The sequence below is a fragment of the Pseudorasbora parva genome, chromosome 1, assembly GCF_024679245.1.
Source record: "Pseudorasbora parva isolate DD20220531a chromosome 1, ASM2467924v1, whole genome shotgun sequence".
Classification (NCBI taxonomy): Eukaryota; Metazoa; Chordata; class Actinopteri; order Cypriniformes; family Gobionidae; genus Pseudorasbora; species Pseudorasbora parva.
Genome location: NC_090172.1, coordinates 1,965,441 through 1,991,310, shown reverse-complemented (window position 1 = coordinate 1,991,310; position 25,870 = coordinate 1,965,441). Strand labels below are relative to the sequence as shown.

Sequence of the window (25,870 nt, the reverse complement as noted above, 5' to 3'; positions counted from 1 at the left end):
CAGTATGGATCGATGCACACTCTAACGGCTGATATTACCCACAACCCATTGCGAGTTGGACGAGGATTCGATTAGAACTACAAACGCGGATAAAAAGCGTTAAAAAACTACAAACATGGCGGATGTGCGAGTCAGACGGTTAAGCAGAGAAGTGTAGATAAAGGGGTTTGAGTGACCCTATCAATATTTAACCTGACAAAAATATATTTATTCAGTGTTGTCCACATTATATTTCACCTGCAGCAGCGTTGAGCACTTTTGTAATGACACGTTTGGCCATTAACTATTAAATGCATCATTATATTTAAACTGCAAACACACGAGGAGAGTCTCTGCATTAAAGACACACACACGGCAGATCAACGAGCGGCTACATTTCTCTCCGATACGGCAGGAGATTAAACTGAATGTGGAGGATTTGAACTGTGACAAATCTGACGATGAATCTGACAGGGCAGATAAACGGTGATGGGATGCACGTAACTAAGCGACAGAGTCCGTTAAAGATGGCGAAGTAGTCCCGAAGCTTGCAGACTCTTCTGCTACACACTCAAAAGTATACTTTTTCTTCACAAAAAGAGTACATACTTTTAGGACGTAGTATAAGTAGGCGAATTGGGACGCAGCAACTGATTAATTCATTAATGAAACAAGTTAAGTCTTTATGAGTGAGTCATTGAATCATTCACTCGAGATTCATTCACAAACACTGATTAATTCATTAATGAAACAAGTTAAGTCTTTATGAGTGAGTCATTGAATCATTCACTGACCCGATTTTAAAAAAATTATTAATTTAGATTGATTAAACATTTGAAATTGACCTTTTGTCAGATCCTCTTGCAAATTGCATGTTATTTTTAGTTGTCTGTTCAGAATCGGGATCTCTATTTGAAACAAAAAAAAGGTGGTTCAATGAATCTAGAATCGTGCAGCTATAGTTATTATGCAGCGACACCCAAGTAAGTGATTAAATGTTGATTTCCTTGAGAAGTGTAAACAAGATATTAAGATATCTTTAATACTTATTGAGTTACAGGCATTCAAACCTGAGACAAAAACAACAACACAAGGACTGCCCTTTTCCCATTTTGAGCGGTCACCGTTTGCATATAAAGCAACGAAAATAGATAAAGTCAACAGATTATATTAACAGACCTGCCGATCTCCATGTAAAAATAAAATAATGATGCTGCCATCTTTCTAAAGTCATTTTTACACCACTGTAATTTGGCTAAAATGGTCATTTTGACCCTCCTACAAAACACTAATCACTCAGTTAATATACATTTGTGACATTTCATATGTTGGCTTTCATCACTATATAGGTTTGTTTTTCTACAGAAAATATCTTTCTTACAGAAAAATTTGAGCCAGGGAATTGTCCGAAATATTGTTGAAATGACACGGAACGACCCATTAGTAAATGCTGCTCAATATCTGAAAGCACTGCGAGTTTGAGTCGCTTATAATGTGCATTTTTTAAGAAGCAACACGCGTCAAACATCTTTCCAAACATGAGAATTTATGAACCTTGTCCAGCAAAAGACAACATTTAGTAACATGTTTTTATTTACTTCATAATGACGGTTGAGCATCCTTCTGTGAGATAATGTGGCTTCTTACACAAAATAAGTCACAACATATTATTTCATAGTAGTGTTGTCACGATACCAAAATTATGACTTCGATACGATACCAGACTAAAATATCGATACTAAATCGATACCACAGTAAAAAAAAAAAAAATTTTAAATGCTTAATATGACAACAGAACTTGTTATTATTCATTGTTTTGTTTTTGTTTTTACAAAAAATTCCTGTGGCCAGCATGTTCCTTAGGGTTGGGCATCGTTTTGATTTGAACAATTATTGATCAATTACTATTAAAATTATCTCACAAATTTTTGCTATCTCAATGTATTTTTTACAATGGGGTAATTGTGTTGCAATAGCTTACACACAGCACAAGAAAGCTTGATTTCGGATGGTAAATTGGATTAAAAAAGACGAGTAAACAGTAATAAAATAAGAACAAATAAACAGATTACAAACAATAGCACAAATAAATACAATAGAATAGAAGATACAAATGAAATAGACTGCTTTATTTTTTCAGGTAGGTCTAACATTCAGATAAGAAGCTGAATAAAAAACTGCATAGTAATTACATTTAAAACAACATTGGATAATGTTCTTTGTAAAAAATTCAATAGCGTACAGATGAAACTATTAAAGTTACACAAGTTGATCAGTCAAGAGCAGTTGATCGTTTGTCTTTTTGTAGTTTGAATAGCAAATGACTGCGGTCCCTTTAAGACTAACGGACGCATGGATCCTGCACTGTTCCTGTTACTCATTCTTCATTTCTTCCTGAACTGTTTGCGACTGTGTTTACGTTAATACTCTTCCAGATGTGCACTGACAATTCTTTGAGTGTATTTGACCAATAATAAGCTTGTATCATGTCAGAGGCGGCTTTATTACGGCTATGTATGTGCGCTTCAGATGTGAGCACGAAATCTGCGGGGATTAGTAGAATAAATTTATGTGCAATCCCGCGCGAAATTCAGACCGATCACTCACTAACACTAACACACTGTCATGAGGAAAGAGTCCAGCTGAACGCGCGCTCGCCGTGCTCAGAGGTTAACCCGGCTGAGTGAGAATATGCCGGTGTGTGTCAGCTCGCTTTCGGTCAGAGAAGGAGAGCACAGCTGGTATCGATACAGTAAAAACTGAGAATCGTATCGTTTCAGATATTCCAGTATCGATATATATCGAAATATCGATATTTTGGACAACACTATTTCATAGTATTAAACAGTGATAAAGGCAATGGTGATGAGCATTGAAGTATAAATATGCTTTATCATCATGAAAATACCAGAGAAGAACTCAGATAAACCATATATTGTTGCAGTCGTGTGTTTATTGGCAGGGCTCAATGCAAAATTATTTTTTCTACTTGCTCAGTCGTAGGGCTGGGCGATAAAACGATAACGATAATTATCACGATATAATTTTCCTCGATAAAACGATAACAACAGTTCCATAAATTCTCGATATAATGCTTAAGCGCTATGCGTAATGCTGCCAATGCGAATTGCAGACCGGGGCTTCTGGGCGCTGCACGCGATGCTGTTTACAGTCAGTGGCTGACCGGCTTGGAGGATCGGAGTGAAGTAGAGTGAGAAAAATGAGCGATAGTGAAGAAAACTCAGAGGACACGAATATCGTTAGTTCGCTCAACTTCAGTGGTTTGGAGATATTTTGGCGATCCCATCCGACTTAAAACAGCGGCGTACATGGACTGCTTATCAATATCATTCTCCACACGGAATTTAATTATTAAATTATCCTGCTTCTTCGAAGTTCTTCATATAACATTGAGCCCAACACAGCGGTAAATCTACATTAACTACATTCACACGCCGGCTTATTACCTTCTTAGTTGTGGTGAGGGACTTACAACAAGCTAACGCTAACTGTACCCAACTATAATCACTAAAACATCAGACTTGTACACGATCGATATCATAATTGTCTTTGATGGTTTATTAATAACTCGGCATCTCCTGTATCAAAAGAGAAATAATGTCATCCGATGTTTAAAATGAATAAAATAGACTAGACAGCCCTTACTGGAGACCTTTTTTTTGCCCGTTTGCGTTTTTAGTGGTTTACTACTTACACAATAAGTAATGATATTGTTGATATACAGTGTAGAGTACAGAAATGCTGACCACAATTAAGATTTTAATAAATAAATCTACCTCAGTTTTAATAAATTGTTCACCTGTTGGCAAGTGTTTGTCATGTTTTGACAATAAAGGATAGTTTAAAACCACAGTTAGCTGTCTGTTTTCTACATATTTCACTCAGGAGCAAAAATATGCCTTTAAACTTTAAAGAAATAAAGATTTTACATTTATCGCCTGATATGGAAAATTATATCGTGATAATTTTTTTGGGCCATATCGCCCAGCCCTACTCAGTCGGGCCAGTGGGTCAAATTTTTACTTGCCCTGACAAAATTTGTACTGGCCTCATCAAAAAAAAGAAGAAGTAATAAATGAAAAAAATAGGCCTAGTTGTTGTTGTTTTTGATCCATGTAACCTTAATAAATAAGGTTGACTCCAGAAAGCCTTTTTAAATTATTTTTTTTTTAAAATATTGTTACAGTCTGTAATGAAATAAGAACAAATATTAGAATTACGAGCAACAGAACAAATGCAAATGATAGTTATTTTCAGGTTTTTCATGTAGGTGTAAACTAGATTTTCAGGTAGGCTACAGAAATGGTAATCAAATGTAAGATATCATTGCATAGTATTCACTGTATAAATATAGATTAACCCTTATTAAAGGTATTCAGTCAAGAGCAGTGAGTGAAAAAATTTTTCTTTTCTTTTTTCTGTCTTTTGTCATCTCGTCTTTTATGAGAACCATAGACTGTATAAAAGGAGAAAATGCTTCCCTGCCATTGGCAAATATTTTCTGTATTTCTCTGTTTTCACTGTTATACGGTAGGGGGCGCTATGACATCTGAACGAGTACAGAATCTCCTGATCAACATCAAAACACAGGCGAAGAAGAAACAGAAACGCGCTATATCATATAAGGAGATGCATATGAAAAAATAAAGCGATCATCAGCAATAAACAGCATCTAAACAAAACGGTTGTTATTGAATGAAATGTCGCGCCAGGACTGGAGCTTTGAGGTGTTGATGAACTCGACCTGTTACTCCATCTGTGTTTTGATCATCGTTCTGAATCACATCTGGATAACGTTAGTCTTCTTCAAAAAACATGATTTTTCTCAGCTTTTTATATTAAACGTACCACATTCAAGTGTTGATTAAAAAACAATGCATGACGCTAGAGTAAAGCAGAAGGTCTGTTCTTTCTTTAGATATATTTGCATATTATGATATTCTGTGGGCCATAACACTTGAAAATGACAAACGCTGGCGGTGACTGGCATATTTCATGTTCACATTCATTTAAAAGACATAACCGACAATGTTTAGGATGATACTCGACAAGATCGGCATTTTGACAATTTTGAGTGAATATTTGCCCGCTGAGAGACGCATGGCGTGTGCGCTTAAGCTATAGTGTTGTGGCGAGAACCAAACTGAGAGACACTTTCTCGTCTATGAGCGCTTGAATATTTAAATATGCAAAGCTTACAAATGCACAAATGATCAACTTCAGTGAAGATGCAGCACAAGCCCGACTGTCTTTAACGCTGGCTACGGGCCATCCGGCAGTCCTTATGGTCGAGCGCTGATTGGTCATCTTTAATCAATCAAAGAGTTTCAGTTACGGGTATGATGATGATATCGTCTCTTTCATTTACTTCCTGCTATGGGTTAAAGAAAGCTTGTCAGATTATTGTCTGTTAGGTCAGACCATCCAATTTCCTGCTCGAGCCCTGTCTGGAACATCCTCATGTCATTCTCTGGATGTTTACAAAGATATGGAAATAGCTTACTTTTCCTGAGGGAGGAAGGCCAGCCGTCGTGCTCTGCTTTAGGCAGGGAGATCCAGGGATTGTAGGGAACTAGGCCTAAGCAGCCTGAAGCCCAGATCGCCACCAGCCCCTGCTTTCCTTTGCTCTCATTGTGTCTGCGATGCCCAACAGCAGCTCAATGGAGCAGGACCGAGTCAGCAGTGCTAGAAACCAGGTCAACGCTCTCTCTCTCTCTGTCAAATATTCTCCTTTTTTATCATAAATTATGGCCAGCTAATATGCAATTTTTCAGTGGCGTAGGATAGTACTGATATCTAAAGAGCCGAGTTGCAAGTGGCCAATTATTTTGACGTTGGCCAGAAATGTTTCAAATGACATGAACATTTGAGAATTATTTTTTTTAAGTGTTAACATTTTTTTTTTGATACACGTAACAGAATAATTGTAAAATATATATATACCTAATTTGATGATATTATAATTACATTTATTTTTAAAAATAAATATTTAAAAAAAAAAGTGCTGTCTTGCAAAATAACACAATATAAAATGAATATGCTCCATTAAATAATTGTAAAATATGACATTTGTACTAAGGCATTATGTAAAATATTTAATATTTATGTTCTCAAAATATTTAGTATTTTGTCTCACACAGTATAAATGGGTCTTTTTTTACGTGGGTCTTATATTTCAGATCTAATCCGTGTTTAATGTTGGCCAAACAACATTTATTTCAAATGTCCACTTACTTAATCTTTAATATTTGGCCACTTCTTTGTGATGAAAATGCTGCAGCCACTGGAATTTCCTAAACATTTGATATGGACATAAAACATGCAAACTCCAAACAAGGGGTTAAACTTTATTTTGAAATCATGATGAACAACAGGTTTCATGTGAAGCAGTATTTAGTGTGAACAGAGCCACTCTGAGACGCTTGAAGAAACGTGTAACCTGCACACGCATGTAAATATAATTTAAGTATTTAACTGGCGTCATTGTGAAAAGGGTCTATTGTGACTAGATGCACCGAATCCAGGATTCGGGTTCGGTATTCGGCCGAATATCGGGCTTTTTGACTGGGTTCGGTTTCTGCTGAACCTTAGAATTTTTTTCCACCGAACCGAACCCGCTTGCACTACGCGATACTGGTCGAACATGATGCCGCGGTTGATTATGGCAACGTGTTTACTAGGTGGACCGTTCGAATGCAGTCGGCTGTGAGAGTGAAAATGGAACTTGTGAACAGAAAATGTGTTGTTTGGCAGTACTTTCAGTCACAAGAAGGCAATTCAAGTCGAGCTATATGTTCAATTTGCAATGCCGATTTGTCTCGTGGTGGCAAGAACCCTAAAGAATAGCCGCTGGATGTCCGGTTCGCGAACGAATCGTTCTTTTTAACTGGATCTTTTTAGTGATCTGGTCGAACTAGTTCACCAAATCCAACTGAATCATTCTAAACGGTTCGCGTCTCAAATCAGCGCCGATCCCACAAGTTACTAAAGTTCCTCACTTTCTGACATGAGTGACAGTCCCTCAGACTAGAAATAAACTCATATCTTGAAGTATATGTTGTAACTCCAACAGTTCACTGAACTGAGACATGTTTTGCTGTGAGAACCGGTGAGCTGAGATACTGCATGCGTGATAGCGTCGTCTTGAACAGAACTGGTTCTATCGGAAAACTGATGCTGATAATATATGAGCACGGGTGAACCAAGGATTTGTGTAAGTTTGTTATGTCTATGTAAGTTTATTTAATCTGTGTGAAACATCAGTGTTTGCACGACAGTGGCTGTATTGAGTGCTTTTGCAAAACATGAATTAAAAAACGTATCCAAGATGATGATGATGACAATAATAATTATTACTATACTAAGTTTTGATTACAAATACTTTATATGAATGTGTTTGAATGTATTTTCATCCGCCGGGATGATAGAAATGACGTCATTACGTAAGGACGTAAAAGAAGCGGTGATCCGTTTTTTTAACCGGTTCATTGAAACTAACTGTCCGAGAGAACCGTTTCGCGGAACTTCCCATCCGAGAGAATAAGAGTTGTGCATGAAGGAATTTACAGACAGCAATACGGCACAGTCATCCTGGCATAATGGTGACTTTTTTTAAAATTAAAATTAAATTAAAAATACACTGATGTGGACGTTGTTTATGTCATTAATGTGTTTACTGTGATAATGGACTGAGGATGGGAGTTGGATTCGGTTTCGGATTCGGCAGAATCTTAACCAGTGGATTCGGTTTTCGACCGAACCTCAAAAATCTGGATTCGGTGCATCCCTAATTGTGACTTGACTATTGTGCAGGAATCTTATTGGATCAGTTATCCATATACAGAAGCCACTTGATGTGCACAAATGTGCAAGTTAACAGCAAGTGTGAATGCAGCCTAAAATCTATTGATCACTTAAACTACAGGATAATATACACAAACCTAAATCTAAAAAAGTTGGGACTGTACAAATTGTGAATAAAAACAGAATGTAATGATGTGGAAGTTTCAAATTTCAATATTTTATTCAGAATAAAACATAGATGACATATCAAATGTTTAAATTTTTTACATTTCATGGCATCACATCTCAAAAAAGTTGGGTCAAGGCCATGTTTACCCCTGTGTGGCATCCTCTCTCCTTTTTATATCAGTCTGCAAACGTCTGGGGACTGAGGAGACGAGCTGCTCAAGTTCAGGAATGGGAATGTTGTCCCATTCTTGTCTAACACAGGCTTCTAGTTGCTCAACTGTCTTAGGTCTTCTTTATCGCATCTTCCTCTTTATGATGCGCCAAATGTTTTCTAATGGTGAAAGATCTGGACTGCAGGCTGGCTATTTCAGTACCTGGATCCTTCTTCTACGGAGCCATGATGTTGTAATTGATCCAGTATATGGTCTGGCTTTGTCATTTTGGAAAATGCGAGGTCTTCCCTGAAAGAGACGACGTCTGGATGGGAGTAGATGTTGTTCTAGAACTTGGATATACCTTTCAGCATTGATGGTGTCTTTCCAGATGTGTAAGCTGCCCATGCCACACACACTCATGAACCCCAGACCATCAGAGATGCAGGCTTCTGAACTGCCAATAGCTCGGCAGGTGATAAACCAGTCTGTGATTGGTTCCCGCAATAGTGTAACGGAAGCAGTAGAAATGAATGTACAGGTTCCCAGACTGAGTTTCAGGGCGAAATCAAATCGCCGGCAGATCAGGCTGGGTTTACCCAGTCTAGAGGGTTGCATTTAATTGCCTTTTTTTAGTTGGTTTGGAAGCCCTAGTTTAAAAAAAAATGGGCAAAACCGGAAATTACAACATGACTCGGCATGACTCTTTGAATTTGTAGGAATCTTGCAAACGCAATGCCACACTTGGCGACTGACCTTTACTTCCTGTTCCCCCGCGAGTCAGTCAGTGCCGCATTCAAGTGTAGACAGTGATGGAGTGGCTCTTGATTGGCCCTGGCCCGGATTTAATATTGCTGTTAAATGCGGTGCAAGTCTGGCGGAAAAAGCTTGGAGTGATTCATTGCTTTTACAGTCCCATAAACTCTTGCCTCATCCGTCAGAATGTGACAGGGCTGCCATCGCGAGCTCACTGGCCATTTTCTGCTGAGTCACACCAGCTTGAAAGGTAGTCTGATACATCAGCATTTGTTCAGCTATTCACAGGCCCGTCGCCTGCCAGCCAGCTTTCAATGGTTCAGAGTTGGTGTTTTCCTCTGAGGCTTATGCGGTTAGTAAACATTTAGCGGACGCTTTTATCCAGTGCCACTTATAGTACACTTATTACAGGAAGAAGTCCTTTGGGAGAAACCTGAAGGCAAGTGCCTTGCACAAGGGCGCAATGGTGATAATTCATGATTTGCTTTTTGCTCGGATTAAATCAGTACCAGAAAGGCTGGTATCCATATGTTCTATGATCAAAGAAAAAGCATAAATGATTACAACTAATCATGCAAGCATCAATACATTTCACTAGCAGTTCTAAGATCAACATGAAACCTTTGCAATACATTTAACTTCAGTAATCGGAGATTGTAAAGACACATTTAATTGTCTTAATTCACAGTGAGACCAGGATGTTAAGGAACATGTAATAACAAACCTATAGCTGCAAACATTACTGGGTTTCAAGGGCTTTAAAGTGCATATGTACAAAGACATTACATGTTATTTGACAAGATGGTAACCACTGTTGTTGTAATGCCACCTATCGTCCAATCTCCATAAAAGTTTGCATGCATGTTTAGAATCATATGTTCATATATAAGGTTTTGATTAGAAATGGTTTATGGGTAACCTTGGCCACACACTTAATTTAAATGGCCATGCTATAGCCATCCAAACACTAAAACTGTTTTGAGAATTACTGATCTAGGTTTCTTTTCTTTTTTATCTAACTGGCATTGTTGAGGTTGATTGAAAATCATTGGACTAGTACACAAGCATTAATATTTTTTTTTTCATTTCTTCTTTTTTCATTTACTTGCACATAAAATATGAGAACACTACAATTTTTTTAATGTGACTTAAGGTTAAGACCATACACACGTGTACCAAGTTTGGTGAAAATATCTCCTTCCATTCAAGAGTTACAGCCATTTTAAATAAAGGTGGCCACACCCACTTCAACATTTTGACATACCCAAGGAGATAATGAAAATCGGAGATATACAATTTGTTTGTCTTGTGCCAAGGATTCCAATGATATGAATGATTTTAAACATTTCTATCACTGTAGCGCCCCCTATTGGCCGATCGAGGTGACGCCATGCCATTGTGTCCCCAAATTGAGAACTACCATTTCACTAAGTTTCATTTGTCTATGCCTTATGGTTTTGTTTAGAGAGAGCTTTATTTAAAGTATGTCAACCATCTATGACATGCCGAATACATATGTTTCTGTCTGTGTGTTCTCAGTTTCTGTGGGGACTGTCTACAGCCTTGTCTGCAGGTCACATCGCCTCTCTGTCCACTCTGCCGCATGCCTTTCGATCCAAAGAAAGTGGACAAATCCTCCAGCGTGGAGAAACAGCTCTCTTCATATAAGGCACCGTGCCGAGGGTGCAGCAAAAAGGTTAGTCCAGACAAATGTGGATTTAAAAGGATAAAAACTGTGTGTAGTACCACAAGGCATGTTCCTCTGAACAGTGCAGATGTCATTATGTAAGGCATTCACACTGAAAAATGCTTCAGGGACACTATAGCATGAGATTTCTGTCTCTCCCACGGGTGCCTTTCAGAACCGCAGTGACAATTTAATGGTAAATAAGAATTAAAGCAGAACTAAAAAAAACTACATGAAAGCCCAAAGTATACTTCAGCCGCCCGCCCACGATGGTCCGCACACTCTCCCTGTGATGTTATTTTTGGGTCTGAGGAGGATAATGCTGGTGAAAGTTGAGACTGAAGAGTGCACTAAGTGTAAATACGCAGTTGTGATGAGAAGAATGCCAAACAGTGTTGGTAAGTCTTTGGTTTTCCTGCAGAATTGAGCTGCTTTTACACTGTTGTTTTTTTAAGGAACCCCCCTGGAACACACTTGGGCTAGTTTTGGCTGTGATTGGGCAGGTTTCGAATAGCAATTGAACTGGTTTTGTTACACAAACCTGGCAACCCTGGCGCCAAAAGAATGATTTAAAGGGATGGTTCATCTAAAAATGAGCCTGTGATGTTTATCTGCTGACCCCCAGGGCATCACAGGTGTGTTTGTTTCTTCAGGAGAACACCAATGAAGATTTTTAACTCAACCGTTGCTCGTATAATGCGTGTCAATGGGGTGTATTTCTATGAGAGTAAAAAACACACAGACATACGAATCCATATTAAACCCTGAGGCTCGTGGAGACACACTGATGTCTTCAGACACGAAACGATCGCTGTCTGCCAGAAACACAACAGTATTTGGGTTATTTTTTACCTCATATCAGACGAATCTCATCTAGTGTTCCCAGCGCCATTACTTCCGTCGAGTAAGGTCAAAATACCGGCGCAATCGTAGATAGATTTACATAGATGCTTCATTTCATGACTCAATTCAATGGATTCATGATTCCGATTGCGTGTCAAACTGCTGAAAACACGTGACTTTGGCGATCTGAATCATGAGTTGATTCACTGATTCATAACGGTTTCGAAGCATTGTTTTGAAATCGCCCATCGCTATACAAGTCGTCATTTCGTTTTTTTCCGCACAAAAACTATTCTTGTGTCTTCATAACATGATTGTAAACAAAAGTTATAAGTTAAGATAAACAAAGGTCTTACGGGTGTCCAATGACATTAGGGTGAGGAACTAATTACTGAATTTTCATTTTTGGGTGAACTAACCCTTTAAGTGTTATTTCTATTCAGTTGCTTACTTTTCTCTATCATGTCCCTTTGAATATCTCAGGTCACCCTGGTCAAAATGCGGTCGCATATTTCATCTTGCACAAAGGTTCAGGAACAGATGGCCAACTGCCCGAAGTTCATGCCGGTGGTCCCGACCTCACAGCCCATTCCCAGGTAAGCGTCGCTCCAGGGGTCGTTTCAGGTTAGCTTTGTGATTGGATCAGGTTCCTCAGGTGATTCTACAGCACAAGCATGTGTTATATATGACATTAATGTAACTTTAAAAAGGTATTGCATTGTCTTTTTACTGTTCCCGTAATCATGGAAAGTATTTTTAGGGGCCGAAAACCAAAGGTGTGTAGCCACCTATTGTATTTGTTGGCGTTCCTATTAGTAAGTCTATGGCAGCCAATAGACCTGCATGGTAAAAAGTTGTGAAATTTGGCACACTGATAGAGGACAATCTGAACTGTCACCATAACAAATTTCGAGTCTCTAACACCAAATTTCTAGTGCCACTACTTGTCAAAAGTTTGACTTGCGTTTGTGCTAATAACTTTTGAACCATAAGGGCTAGAATTTGTTTTATTTAATCTGATTCAGTGGCTCAAGACGATTCGATTGCACCCTATGACGTCATTTTCCATCAAAAAAAATCATGCTGAATCATATGACACCCAATTTTCCTATATCAGCCATTTTGGACATCAGCCATTTTGAATTTTGTCAAAAAATGCTATCTTTTAGGAACGCATTGGCGTATCATTACGAAACTCTGTACGTGTCTCCGGCACCATGCCCTGACAGCACTCAAAGTTTCGGGGCAGCGCCACCTTGTGGTCAAAAGTTGAACTTTTTGATTATATTTGCCTGTTGTAATGAACTGGTCTTATTAGATTCATTGGGTCATGCAGAGAACATAGATACCAATTTTGACATATTTGGCCAAACTTCCACTCCGCCATTTTGATTTGATTTCAGAACCTACTTTTTCGAATTCCTACTAGACCGTATTTTCACCTAAATCTAGTAATATCATCTTCAGACCTTGCAGAAAAAAAGTTATGGTTTTCGTGTCGATAGACGAAACTCTTTGTATAACAAAGTTGAGGCATGATGCCAAAATGATTCAGAGGCTGTCTCTACAATCCTTTGGCAAATTGATACCAAACATTGCACGTGTCATTTTTACCTCACTCTGACCACAAAACATCAGTTTGGTCACAGCGCCACCTATTGGTCAAAGGTGATTAACCATTAAATTTCATTACAATTGACTTAATATGCTTTTATCGCTCATTGTTGCAGTTGGTCTGATGCTACCAGCCATGCAGACTTGTCGTGCCTTCTTTGTACTTAGCCTATTAATGGCTGCTTGTTTTTGTTTGCTTTTTTTCATTATCAATAGCCAGTAGCTATTTAATAATAATAATAATAATAATAATAATATATTTTATTTGTAAAGCCCTTTTCATAGTTAAAAACAATCCCAAAGTGCTACACATAAAACAAATATTTCTTATCCTATTTACACTGCAACAAATGCTTTTCTTACTCAGTATTTTTGTCTTGTTTCTAGTCAAAATATTGAAAAATTCTTACATTAAAAAACATTTACTAGATAAGTACAAACTATTTTGTTGTTTTGAGAAAAAAGAATTTAAAATTAAGAGAGTTTTTGCTTAAAATAAGCGAAATAATCTGCCAATGGGTTAAGCAAAATAATCTTGTTTTCCGTTTGAATTAAGATTATTTTGCTTACCCCATTGGCAGATTATTTATCTTATTTTAAGCAAAATCTCTCTTAATTTTGAGTTATTTTTTCCCCAAAACATGACCATCAATTTTGCCTGTCTAGTAAATACTTCTTGTGTTAAGAATTTTTAGATGTTTGGACTAGAAACAAGATATCCGTGCACTATTCTGACATTTTTAAGAATAAATAGTCGCAACTTTATGTACATCCTCGTTTGCAATTGATTGATTGTTTAACAATTGGTTTTCGTGTTACAACAGCATTCTACATTAAGCACAACCAATCCCACAATTCCCTCTCAGGAAAATGCTGCCTTATGACTCATGCGTCTCTGAACCTCTCAATACTCTTTGGGACAACAGTCAGAACGCAGAGCTTTAAAATATGGATCCAGGCCGTGTTTCATTCTTTAGAGATACTCATAGACCCACACATTGGTTGTGTAGGTATACTTAGATCTAGAGATGTCAAACTGATGTCTGAGATTTGAAGTAGACAGACTGAAAGTCCGATTGGATGACTCCAGGTTGAGTTACTTGTGTGCATCTCTGTCGTTCTTTGAAGCACAGGAGGAGCGGGAGGAGGATAGGAATTAATTAGCTCTTCAAAGCGGAGCTTCTTGATGTATTCCAACTGTGTCTGTATTGCATCACGGCTGTTTATCGTACTCCTCTGTGGCAACATCACGCAAATATTGTAGAACTATGTCAGCGATGCAGACCTTCATGCCAACCTACTTTAGTAAACACAGTGGCCAGCTGACATCTAAAGTTTGATATTCTTCATCTTCTGTGCCGTGGTCAGTTCAAAGCAGTGACCGAAATCATCTTTTCCAATGCGTTTAAATAGATTTTTACCTTCTTTTTTTTAAACCAATTTTAATGTATGCATAATCTTTTGTGTCATTCTTATATTTAATCAATACACTTAATTAAAATGAATAATGTAAGCAGCCATTATCTGGTCAAGCACGATAAGTCATGACAACATGGCTCTACATCACACTAACTGCAACAATGAGCAATTAAAGACATATTGAGATGATTTTACTGCAAAATAGCTGAAAAATAACAAGTACAGTCACTGATAATATGATTTAATGGTTTATCACCTTTGACCAATAGGTGGCGCTGTTAAGAAACTGATGTGTTGTGGTCAGAGTGAGGTGACACAAGCCAAGTTTGGCGTCAATATCCCAAAGCTTTGCAAAGATACAGCCTCGAGTGATTTTGGCATCGTCCCTCAACAATAAAAGTTTTGATCTATCGACACGAAATCCATTACATTTTCTAGGCGTGGTCTGAAGATGATACGATTCAATTTTGGTGGAAATTGGACAAATGTTGTAGTTGGAGTTTTAAAAAAGCGTACAGGAAGTCTGAGCAACTATGGCAAAATTGTTATGTTCTCGGCATGACCCAATGAATCCATTAAAATTTCATTCAAATAGGCTAATTTAGTCAAAAGTTATTAGCATTTTTGCAGATTTCATTATGATTTTTGAACACAAGTTGGCACTGCCCTACTGTCAGGGCATAGTGCCGAAGATGCATAACGAGTTTCGTAATATGCTAATGCTTTCATAAAATATAGCATTTTATGACAAAGTTATAAATGGTCAGCACCCAAAATGGCTGATATTGGGTATCATTCGACTCATTGATAATCGCATTATCATTACTATCATTACTTTTGTATAACTTAAAAGTAAAAATGTCAATTTTTCATATCTCCTGACCGCTAGGGGGCACTATGCTGAAACTGTGCAGGTAGCCTCGGGTCATTGCTGTCATAACACCAAGTTTGGAATAAGATTTGCTAAAGCGTTGCAGAGATATAGCCTTGTGTCCATTTTGGCGTGCTCTTCGTCAAATTCGTTCTTGCTTTATTTGCGAATGGTTTAACAAATCAACTCAACTTCCTTAAGTTTTTGTCGACATGGTCTGAAGATGATGTGGCTTAATTTTTCCTATGACAAGTTCAGAAAGTTTTTTCGAAAAATGGCAAAATTTGTGCAACTTTGGACAGTTGATGGCGCTAGAGCAATTGAGTTGGAGACTTTGCTTGATTTGACAAATTATTTACAAAAGATATACTTTAAATGTGAAATTAACCGCCAGTAGTTCCAGCAAGTCACCGTGGATAAGTGAGTCATTGAGTTTCAACCGATTAATTCAAATGTCTGATTCATTCAGTGATGAAGCATTTGACCGTCTTAATGAGTAAGCCATTGAATCAATCACTCAAACGATTTATTCAAATGGATGATTCATTCAGGAACAAAGCATTTGACTGTCTTAATAAGTGAGTGATTCAATCAGTCACTCAAACGATTCATTCATTCAGGAATGAAGCATTCGACCGTCTTAATGAGTGAGTCATTGAATCCATCATTCAACTGATTAATTTGAACGGCTGATTCATTCAGGGACTAAGCATTTGCCCGTCTTAATGTGTAAGTCATTGAATCAATCACTCAAACGATTTATTCAAACTGCTGATTCATTCAGGAACAAAGCATTTGACTGTCTTAATGAGTAAGTCATTAAATCAATCACTCAAACGATTCATTCAAATGGCTGATTCATTCAGGAACGAAGCAGTTGACCGTCTTAATGAGGGAGTCATTGATCATTCACTCAACCGATTCATTCAAATGGCTGATTCATTCAGGAACGAAGCAGTTGCCCGTCTTAATGAGGGAGTCATTGATCATTCACTCAACCGATTCATTCAAATGGATGATTCATTCAGGAACAAAGCATTTGACTGTCTTAATAAGTGAGTGATTCAATCAGTCACTCAAACGATTCATTCATTCAGGAATGAAGCATTCGACCGTCTTAATGAGTGAGTCATTGAATCCATCATTCAACTGATTAATTTGAACGGCTGATTCATTCAGGGACTAAGCATTTGCCCGTCTTAATGAGTAAGTCATTGAATCAATCACTCAAACGATTTATTCAAACTGCTGATTCATTCAGGAACAAAGCATTTGACTGTCTTAATGAGTAAGTCATTAAATCAATCACTCAAACGATTCATTCAAATGGCTGATTCATTCAGGAACGAAGCAGTTGACCGTCTTAATGAGGGAGTCATTGATCATTCACTCAACCGATTCATTGAAATGGCTGATTCATTCAGGAACATCAGGTTTGTCGCCCCTGTCATCGACAAATCCCAGACGAGGTATCCTCCCCTGGGCATGGGGCGGGGATCTCATAGCATGGAGCTTTTTGGCCGTGTTTGGCTTTTAGGATACATTTGACCGTCTTAATGAGTGAGTCTTTGAATGAGTCACTCAGATGATTCATTCATTCAGGAACAAAGCATTTGATTGTCTTAATGAGGGAGTCATTGAATCATTCATTTAGCCGATTTATTCAAACAGCTGATTCATTCAGGAACGAAGCAGTTGACCTTCTTAATGAGTAACTCGTTGATTCAGTCACTCAAACGATTTATTCGTTCAGGAACAAAGCATTTGACCATCTTAATGAATGAGTCATTGATCATTCACTCAACAGATTCATTCAAACGGCTGATTCATTCAGGAACATCAGGTTTGTCGCCCCTGTCATCGACAAATCCCAGACGAGGTATCCTCCCCTGGGCATGGGGCGGGGATCTCTCATAGCATGGAGCTTTTTGGCCGTGTTTGGCTTTTAGGATGCATTTGACCGTCTTAATGAGTGAGTCTTTGAATGAGTCACTCAAATGATTCATTCATTCAGAAACTAAGTATTTGATTGTCTTAATGAGGGAGTCATTGAGTCCTTCATTCAACCGATTTATTCAAACAGTTGATTCATTCAGGAACGAAGCAGTTGACCGTCTTAATGAGTAAGTCATTGATCATTCAAACGGCTGATTCATTCAGGAACGTCAGGTTTGTCGCCCCTGTCATCGACAAATCCCAGATGAGGTATCCTCCCCTGGGCATGAAGCGGGGATCTCTCATAGCATGGAGCTTTTTTGGTTTGTGTTTGGCTTTTAGGAAGCATTTGACCGTCTTAATGAGGGAGTCATTGAATCCTTCATTCAGCTGATTTATTCAAACAGCTGATTCATTCAGGAACGAAGCAGTTGACCGTCTTAATGAGTAAGTAATTGATTAAGTCTCTCAAATGATTCATTTATTCAGGAACAAAGCATTTGACCATCTTAATGAGTGAGTCATTGAATCAGTCACTCAAACGATTCATTTAAACGGCTGATTCATTCATGGACGAAGCATTTGACCGTCTTAATGAGTCATTGACTCCTTCAATAAACCGATTCATTCAAACGCCTTATTCATTAAGGGATGAAGTTTTTGACCGTTTTAATGTGTCATTGAATCATTCACTCAACTGATTAATTCAAACGACTGATTCATTCAGCAACAAAGCATTTGACCATCTTTATGAGTGAGTCATTGAATTGAATCAAATGCTTAGGTTCGGACAGTAGTAGATTTAATATTTTCCAGAATTTCCTGTCTCTATTTGACAGGAGGTTGGAAGGGAGAGGTTAAAAATATGTGACATTAGTGGAAATTGAAGCTGCAGCAAGTTATTTATATTTGCTTCTTTCAACCTTGAGACACCATTTTTATTTTTTTCACTAGCAGGATTGAGGGACCTTGTATGTTTCCTTCAAAAACTGACCAGGTGAAGGCATTGATTCAGATAAGTGCCTGATAAAGTGACACTAAGACTTTGGGCACAGCTGTAGTTCATTCATCCTTGATGTTACCGCATGACTCTGGTCATGGCGACTGATGGAGACCTTAAGACCCTCTCTGCTCGTCTGCCCAAACCTCATCTATTAATCCAGTTATGCTGAAGTCTCTTCCATGCTGTTTGCCGATGAGGCTTTGCAAGTAAAATATGAATCGGCTCCCACTGAGCAAGCAAAAACCCAGACTGCATGGCAGAATTTAAAGTGCCCTTATATGCTTTTTTAAAGGTTCCTAATGTTGTTTTGGCATCTCCTTCAACAGGTTTACATGCATACGAGGTCAAAAAACACATTTTCTCATAATATCCATTGCACATCACCTAATTTCTCAAAAGAGACTGTTTGTTCAAAGACTCAGTATTTCTAAACCCCGCCTCTCTGAGAGCTGAGCTGTGTAGCATAGTAGACCAATCACAACAGACTGGGCAGTCTGACCAATCAGAGCAGAGTAGACCAATCACAACAGACTGGGCCGTCTGACCAATCAGAGCAGAGTTGCGGAAAGGAGGGACTCCATCGAGTCGTTTGCGAATCATTGAACTCTGTGATGATGTGTATTATGAGAAAATTAAAGTGTTTTTTGACATTTGATGTAGGGCTGGGTGATATCTAAAAAAAATATATCTCGATATTGTCAACATTTTTACCATATTCGAGATATATATGTATATGCATGTGTTTGCAATTGCTTTTAAATTATTATTATTTTTTGCCCCCATTATAAACAATGAAAACTATTTAGATAGCACCAAATTATAAACAAAATGTTTACGTTTACTGAACAACCTGTTCAGTAAACGGAATGACTAAAATCTTAAATCATGATACGAGTAATTGAATACTTTTTAAATGTACATTTATAATTACAAAATGGATTTTTAATTTTATCTGTTAATTTAAAAAATAAGCAAAATATGCAAATTACAAACAATATGACAAAAGTAGTGCTTTATTTTCAGCTAGGTCTATTTAACTAATAAATCAAATATATTTTTTTAAAAACTGCTCAGTCTTCGCTCTATAAATTAACTAGATAGGCCACACTGATTCTTAATAAATATATTAAAGTTGTTTAGCCAAGCATAGGGTTGTTTTCTAGTTTTCATTGTTTTTTGATTAACATTAAATCACACAGAAGATGTGGTCCGGCCCTTTAAGAGCTGCATAGACCAACTTCATTGTAACACACGATTTCTCACTCAACTCTGTGTATGTTCACTAAAGTAGGCGTCCCAATTCGCCTACTTATACTACGTCCTAAAAGTATGTACTCTTTTTGTGAAGCAGAAAAGTATGCAAGCTTCGGGACTACTTCGCCATCTTTAACGGACTCTGTCGCTTAGTTACGAGCATCCCGTCACCGTTTATCTGCCCTGTCAATCATCGTCAGATTCGTCACAGTTCAAATCCTCCTCATTCAGTTTAATCTCCTGCCGTATCGGAGAGAAATGTAGCCGCTCGTTGATCTGCCGTGTGTGTGTCTTTAATGCAGAGACTCTCCTCGTGTGTTTGCAGTTTAAATATAATGACGCATTTAAAAGTTAATGGCCAAACGTGTCATTACAAAAGTTCTCAACGCTGCTGCAGGTGAAATATAATGTGGACAACACTGAATAAATATATTTTCGTTAGGTTAAATACTGATAGCTGGTCACTCAAACCCCTTTATCTAAACTTCTCTACTTAACCGTCGAACTCGCACATCCGTCATGTTTGTAGTTTTTTTAACACTTTTTATCCGTGTTTGTAGTTCTAATCGAGTCCTCGTCTAACTCGCAATGGGTTGTGGGTAATATCAGCCATTAGTGTGTGCATCGATCCATACTTCGAATTCGGACCGGGAATAGTAAACCATCCCGGTATGTTTGGAATACTCTTTTCAACATACTACGATTTGGGACGTACTAATTCTATTTTCGAATACTATTTAGGATGGATAGTGTGAGAATTGGGACGCTGTGTTTACCTGAATGCTTGACAGGACGTGCATTTTTACATTGGTTTGACCATTCAAGCCCAGTAATCCATGAAAGAACTGAATCATGATCATATGTTGTCTGCAAGGTGCGTGTGTGTGTGTGTGCGTGCGTGTGTGTGCTTCAGGTCAGAGTCCGGCTCAAGCTCATCCTACGCCGCGCTATTATTTCTCTCATGCACTGTATCTTTATTTGTCATGCGCTGCGCGTATATATTTAACTCTTCTGCTTCCAGTGTTTAGTGAACGGTTAAAGCACACCGCTGCGTTATCTGGTAACGTTCTTTGGGAAAGTATGCATGTTGAATTTGAAATATTCGATATTCACGATATTTCCAAATTTGACATCGTCGTCAAAATTATTGCGATATTATCGCTAATATTCGATTCATCACCCAGCCCTACTTTGATGCATGTAAACCTGTTGTTGGAGATGCCAAAACTAAATCGGGAGCCTTTAAAATAGCATAAGGAGGCACTTTAAATAAAAGTAACATGCCTCAGAGAGCTATTGGGAACACGAGCTTCTTGGCTCCTTTCTAGTAGACTGTAGTGTTATAGATCCTCTGGTTGCACATTTGAATTATTCATGTAAGCACTCATGAATGCGAGGGCATTAGCAGGCCGTTGGCAATCATAGGCAATTCATATGTGAGATGAGAACATGGCTTTGACTATTCAATTTTACTTAACATTATTTTATTTATACCTTATATTGACGAGACCTTTTTGGTTTACTTTTTGTGCACTTAAAGGAGTAGCTCACTTCAAAATGAAAATGTCCTGATAGTTTCCTCACCCCATCTCATCCAAGATATTCATGACTTTCTTTCTTCAGTGGAAAAGAAATGACGTTTTTTGAGGAAAACATTCCAGGATTTTTCTCCTCGTAATGGACTTCAATGGGAACCAATGGCTGAAGGTCAATGAGGAAGAGCTTCAGAGACTCTGATGATCCCAGAGGAATAGAGTCTGATCCAGACAAACCATTACACATTTACAACACAAATACACATTTATATACTTTTAAACCTCAAATGCTCGAAATCGGTGTTGTTCTTCTTCACGGCGTATGACATCATCTCTGTGGAAAGGTCACATGACGTAGCTGGAAGTGCCGGAAAACTCCATCTCATGTTCTCACACTATAAAATCATCCGTCGTCGTTGTTTTACCTTTATTTGTGTAAAGGCCGTTTGATTTCGTCTTTGCACGTCCGTTTTAACCAAGCGGCTCCTCCCGCGATCTCTCCTGAAGCCGATACTGTAGTAATGTAAGCTGCAATTCCTCAACTAGCCACTAGAGCGGCTCCAGAAGGAGCAGAATCTCATTGAGCCTCATGTTAAAATGCCCAACTTTACAGCAGAAAAAAACATGTTTACAGCCTGGGACAAATTGTGGTTTTGGCTTATAAAGCTAATTTTGACCTTCATGACAAATGTGAGGGGGTGAATTTTGTTATAACTCATTCGTTTACGTTATATAAAGCCTTAGAGTTCTGCATAATTAAGGGTGTGGTTACTTTGAGTGACAGGTGGATAGCCATTTATAGCCCTCTATAGTCATTGCGTCACATAAGCTCCGCCCACATCCCGCTTCTTTGCCCATTTTCTGGTATCCGGGAGTGACTCGCGATGATGCGCTCGCAAGATGGCGACGGCTCGTCTCTACTTTAAGCTTCAGAACGGCTTATCGGAGTCCTATGGGTGACGTCGCGGACACTAGGGCATTTTTTTTACAGTCTTTGGTTTTAACACTGAGTCGGCACTTCCACATACGTCATGTGACCTGAAGAAGAACAACACAGAAGTTGAGCATTTGAGGTTTAAAAGTATATAAATTAGGGGTGTGCACGAATATTCGAATAGTCGAATATTCGATCTGTAATTAACATTCGAAAACTAAAAATACTATTCGAATTTTATTTTGTTAATTGGCTGGCAGTAAATGCAGTTGTAGCAGATATCAAGTGGTACCCTCAGGACAGAAGGACAGCCAAACATGGATGAGATGAAGGACGTGCATTTATTTACTTTAAAGAAAAACTAGGTTGGAGCAAAATTAGTAAACACACACACACTGGAAGGCCTACTGTTTCACTCCGCACTTCCCCCGCTGCATTCAGTCAGACTGAGCGCGAACGCTTAAAGGGGAAGCGGATAACGCATCCTAAGGTGCGCCACTAATTAAGGCCCCACCTACAACAATTGGTAGGAACTCCCGACTGGAACCATTGAAAATTAAACATAAATAACAATGAAAGGGTAACATTAAGTTGTGATGAAGTTAAAACATTTACAAAAATATTTATTTCAACACAAATAAGTTAAGGTAAAATAAAATAATAAAAGTAGGATGACATAAAATAAAAAGTCACAAGCAACTGGCTACACAGTGCATCCATGAGAAATCCCTCTAAATCTCGCAGTTATATCTCAATCCACTGGGTGGCGTTGTGGAGCAGGTTAATAATTTAAGTGCATTTGATCACAATGTCGTCGTCTGCCTCGCAATGTTTGGAATTAACGTTACTTCGATGAAAATTGAAAATGCTGTTTGCACTATGATGAAAATGCACAAAATGGAGTTACTTTTGATGAAATCAATTACTGAAACTGAGTTATAATGATATCACCACCACAAACGAGAATCACATGAAATCCAAACACCAGTGGAATGAGCGATCACTGCTCAGGAGTGCAGGTAAGCTCATCTGTAGCTAAGTTACCCCGAGTGAGAGTGAGATAACTTATGATAGCAAAATGATCTCGAAATGCTTCCTTTAAAGTTCTTTGAGGGTTTATGAACAGAAAATACAAAGTTCTTCACTCAGACTTCACTTAACCGATATCTTTGTCTCCGCAACGCCTGTCAGTGGCGCATTTTCTCACCCGAGAATAATATCATAATCCAATAATATTATAGTTTATCCCTACATGAAAATGTGAAACAATACAAAGTAAACACATCAGCCATATCAAACACACGCACACACAGGTCGGTAGACTATAGCCTATTGACGTTTGTGTGTGTGTGTGTGTGTGTGTGTGTGTATACGTCACGCTAACTGACGCGCTCTGCGCTCGTGCTCCTTGAGCTTATAATGCTTTTGTTCTTTAGGCATTTTTTTACACACTGTTTAATGTTTTAAAAACCTTAAGATATAACGTAAGCGTGTTGTGTACATTGCCTAATCATAAGCTTGTTCAGAAATGGTGACGACATGTTTAGAGAAAAAAAGAAAGAAACATCTCTCATTTTCTCAAAATACCTAATTTAAATAAACGAATATTCGAATATTCGATTTTTATGAGCCCAAATATTCGAATACAATATTTTGGGAAAATGCCCATCCCTAATATAAATGTGTATTTGTGTTGTAAATGTGTGATGGTTTGTCTGGATCAGACTCTATTCCTCTGGGATCATCAGAGTCTCTGAAGCTCTTCCTCATTGATCTGGACCTTCAGCCGTTGGTTCCCATTGAAGTCCATTACGAGGAGAAAAATCCTGGAATGTTTTCCTCAAAAAACGTCATTTCTTTTCCACTGAAGAAAGAAAGTCATGAATATCTGGGATGAGATGGGGGTGAGGAAATTTTAATTTTGAAGATACCGTAACTAATCCTTCAACTGAGACTTGAAGCTTTTTGTGTCGACCGTTAAGATGTTCAGTTCGATTTTAGAAAATAATCATGTGACTGCTCTTCTCACAAATCAACTGTTTCTTGTTTTTCACTGCCGTGTCTCTTAGGTGTTGAGGACTAGTGAGCCAACTTTCAGTATGAGTGAAATACTTAAGTACTGTTAAAATCTTCTACTCAAGTGCTATTGGTACTTTGGTTTCCAGGTACTCTTTACACCTGTTGTTTTTCTCCATCAACAGCAATATTCCAAACCGCTCTACATTTGTGTGCCCGTACTGTGGCGCTCGAAACCTGGACCAACAGGAACTAGTGAAGCACTGCATGGAGAACCATCGCAATGACCCCAACAAAGTGGTGAGTGTACGTTACCTTAGAGTTTTTTGGCCAGTCGTATCTGTCTCAGAGAGGGCATGATGTGCAGTAATGCAGTGCTTCTCAACCACTGGGTCACAACCCAAAAGTGAATAGGCAAAGAAACAACAACAAAAAGGTAATTAGGTAGACTTTTATTTTGAAAGATGTGCGCGAAAGCGTATACTGTGTATTCAATGACAATCATCTATGTAAAGTAGGACTTAATAAAGAAATTAGCTTGGTTCAAATTCATAAAAATTTAAAAAATTCTGTCATTAATTACTTACCCTCAATGTGGTTGGCCAGCCGTCAGACCTCCGTTCATCTTCACACACAAATGAAGATATTAGTGTTGAAATCCGATGGCTCAGAAAGGCCTTCATTGACACCAATGTCATTTCCTCTCTCAAGACCCATAAAGGCACTAATCCCTATTCATGATTTGGATCGGCAAAGTCACGTGTTCCAACAGTTTGACACACGATCTGAATCATGAATCGATTCACTGATTCATAACGGTTCCAAGCTTTGTTTTTGAAATCGGCCCATCACTATATAAGTCGTTATTTAGTTTTTTTTTGCGCATCAAAAACTATTCTGGCCTCTTCATAAATGATTGTAGAGCCGCTGTAGTGAGATGGGCTTTGTAACGACGTCTTTAGTGCCTTTATGGGTCTTGAGAGAGGAAATGACATTGGTGTCAATGAAGGCCTTTCTGAGCCATCGGATTTCAACACTAATATCTTCATCTGTGTGTGAAGATGAACGGAGGTCTGACGGCTGTCCAACCACAGGAGGAATTAATGACAATTTATATTTTTGGGTGAACTAACCCTTTAATGACCTTGGCCAAACCAGTCGAAAACCAGTGCGGTAATTAGAGCTGCACAATTAATCGTTAAAATATGGCGATCTCGATTCAAACACCCACACAATATCATGAAGTCTTTGAGTGAGTCATTGAATCATTCACTCAAGAGATTCGTTCAAAGACACTGATTCATCCAGTAATGAAACAAGTGAAGTCTTTATGAGTGAGTCATTGAATCGTTCGCTCAAGAGATTCGTTCAGAAACACTGATTCATCCAGTAATGAACCAAGTGAAGTATTTATGGGTGAGTCATTGAATCATTTACTCAAGATTCGTTCAGAAAAACGGATTCATCCAGTAATAAAACAAGTGAAGTCTTTATGAGTCATTGAATCATTCACTCAACTTTTTTTTTATTCATTCCGATTAATTAAACATTTTAAATCGACTGCAGGCTCCTCAACAATATACGTTGTTTGTTTAGTTGTCTGACTCAATTATGACTCAGCTGTAACCTTTTGTCATAGTTTCAAATTATCACAACATTTTAGTCATTTAATCATGACTTTGTATGTCAATTTTCAAATTAGCAACAGACAAAAATCCAGGTTATTTGTAACTTTCTCTCTGCCCTAGTTTGAATATGCAAAAACACAAATGAGTATTGAGAGCTGTGACATAATAAATTGACAATAATGTAAAATGTGTACCTTTGAATGCAATGTTAGTCGCTTTGGATAAAAGCGTCTGCCAAATGCATAAATGTAG

At 38.2% G+C, this 25,870-nt stretch overlaps 1 protein-coding gene across 2 annotated transcripts in view; it reads left to right on the top strand.

The window, feature by feature from the left end:
• LOC137085675 (E3 ubiquitin-protein ligase RNF166) overlaps positions 1–25,870 on the top strand; it is a 46,764-nt gene that overhangs the window by 15,167 nt on the left and 5,727 nt on the right. The window contains exons 2-4 of one of the 2 annotated variants that reach the window (XM_067451961.1): positions 10,419–10,575; positions 11,893–12,005; positions 24,176–24,296. In XM_067451961.1, coding sequence (XP_067308062.1) covers positions 10,419–10,575; positions 11,893–12,005; positions 24,176–24,296 — 391 coding nt within the window. The remainder of the gene's footprint in view (positions 1–10,418; positions 10,576–11,892; positions 12,006–24,175; positions 24,297–25,870) is intronic. The other variant, XM_067451966.1, reaches the window with a different exon arrangement.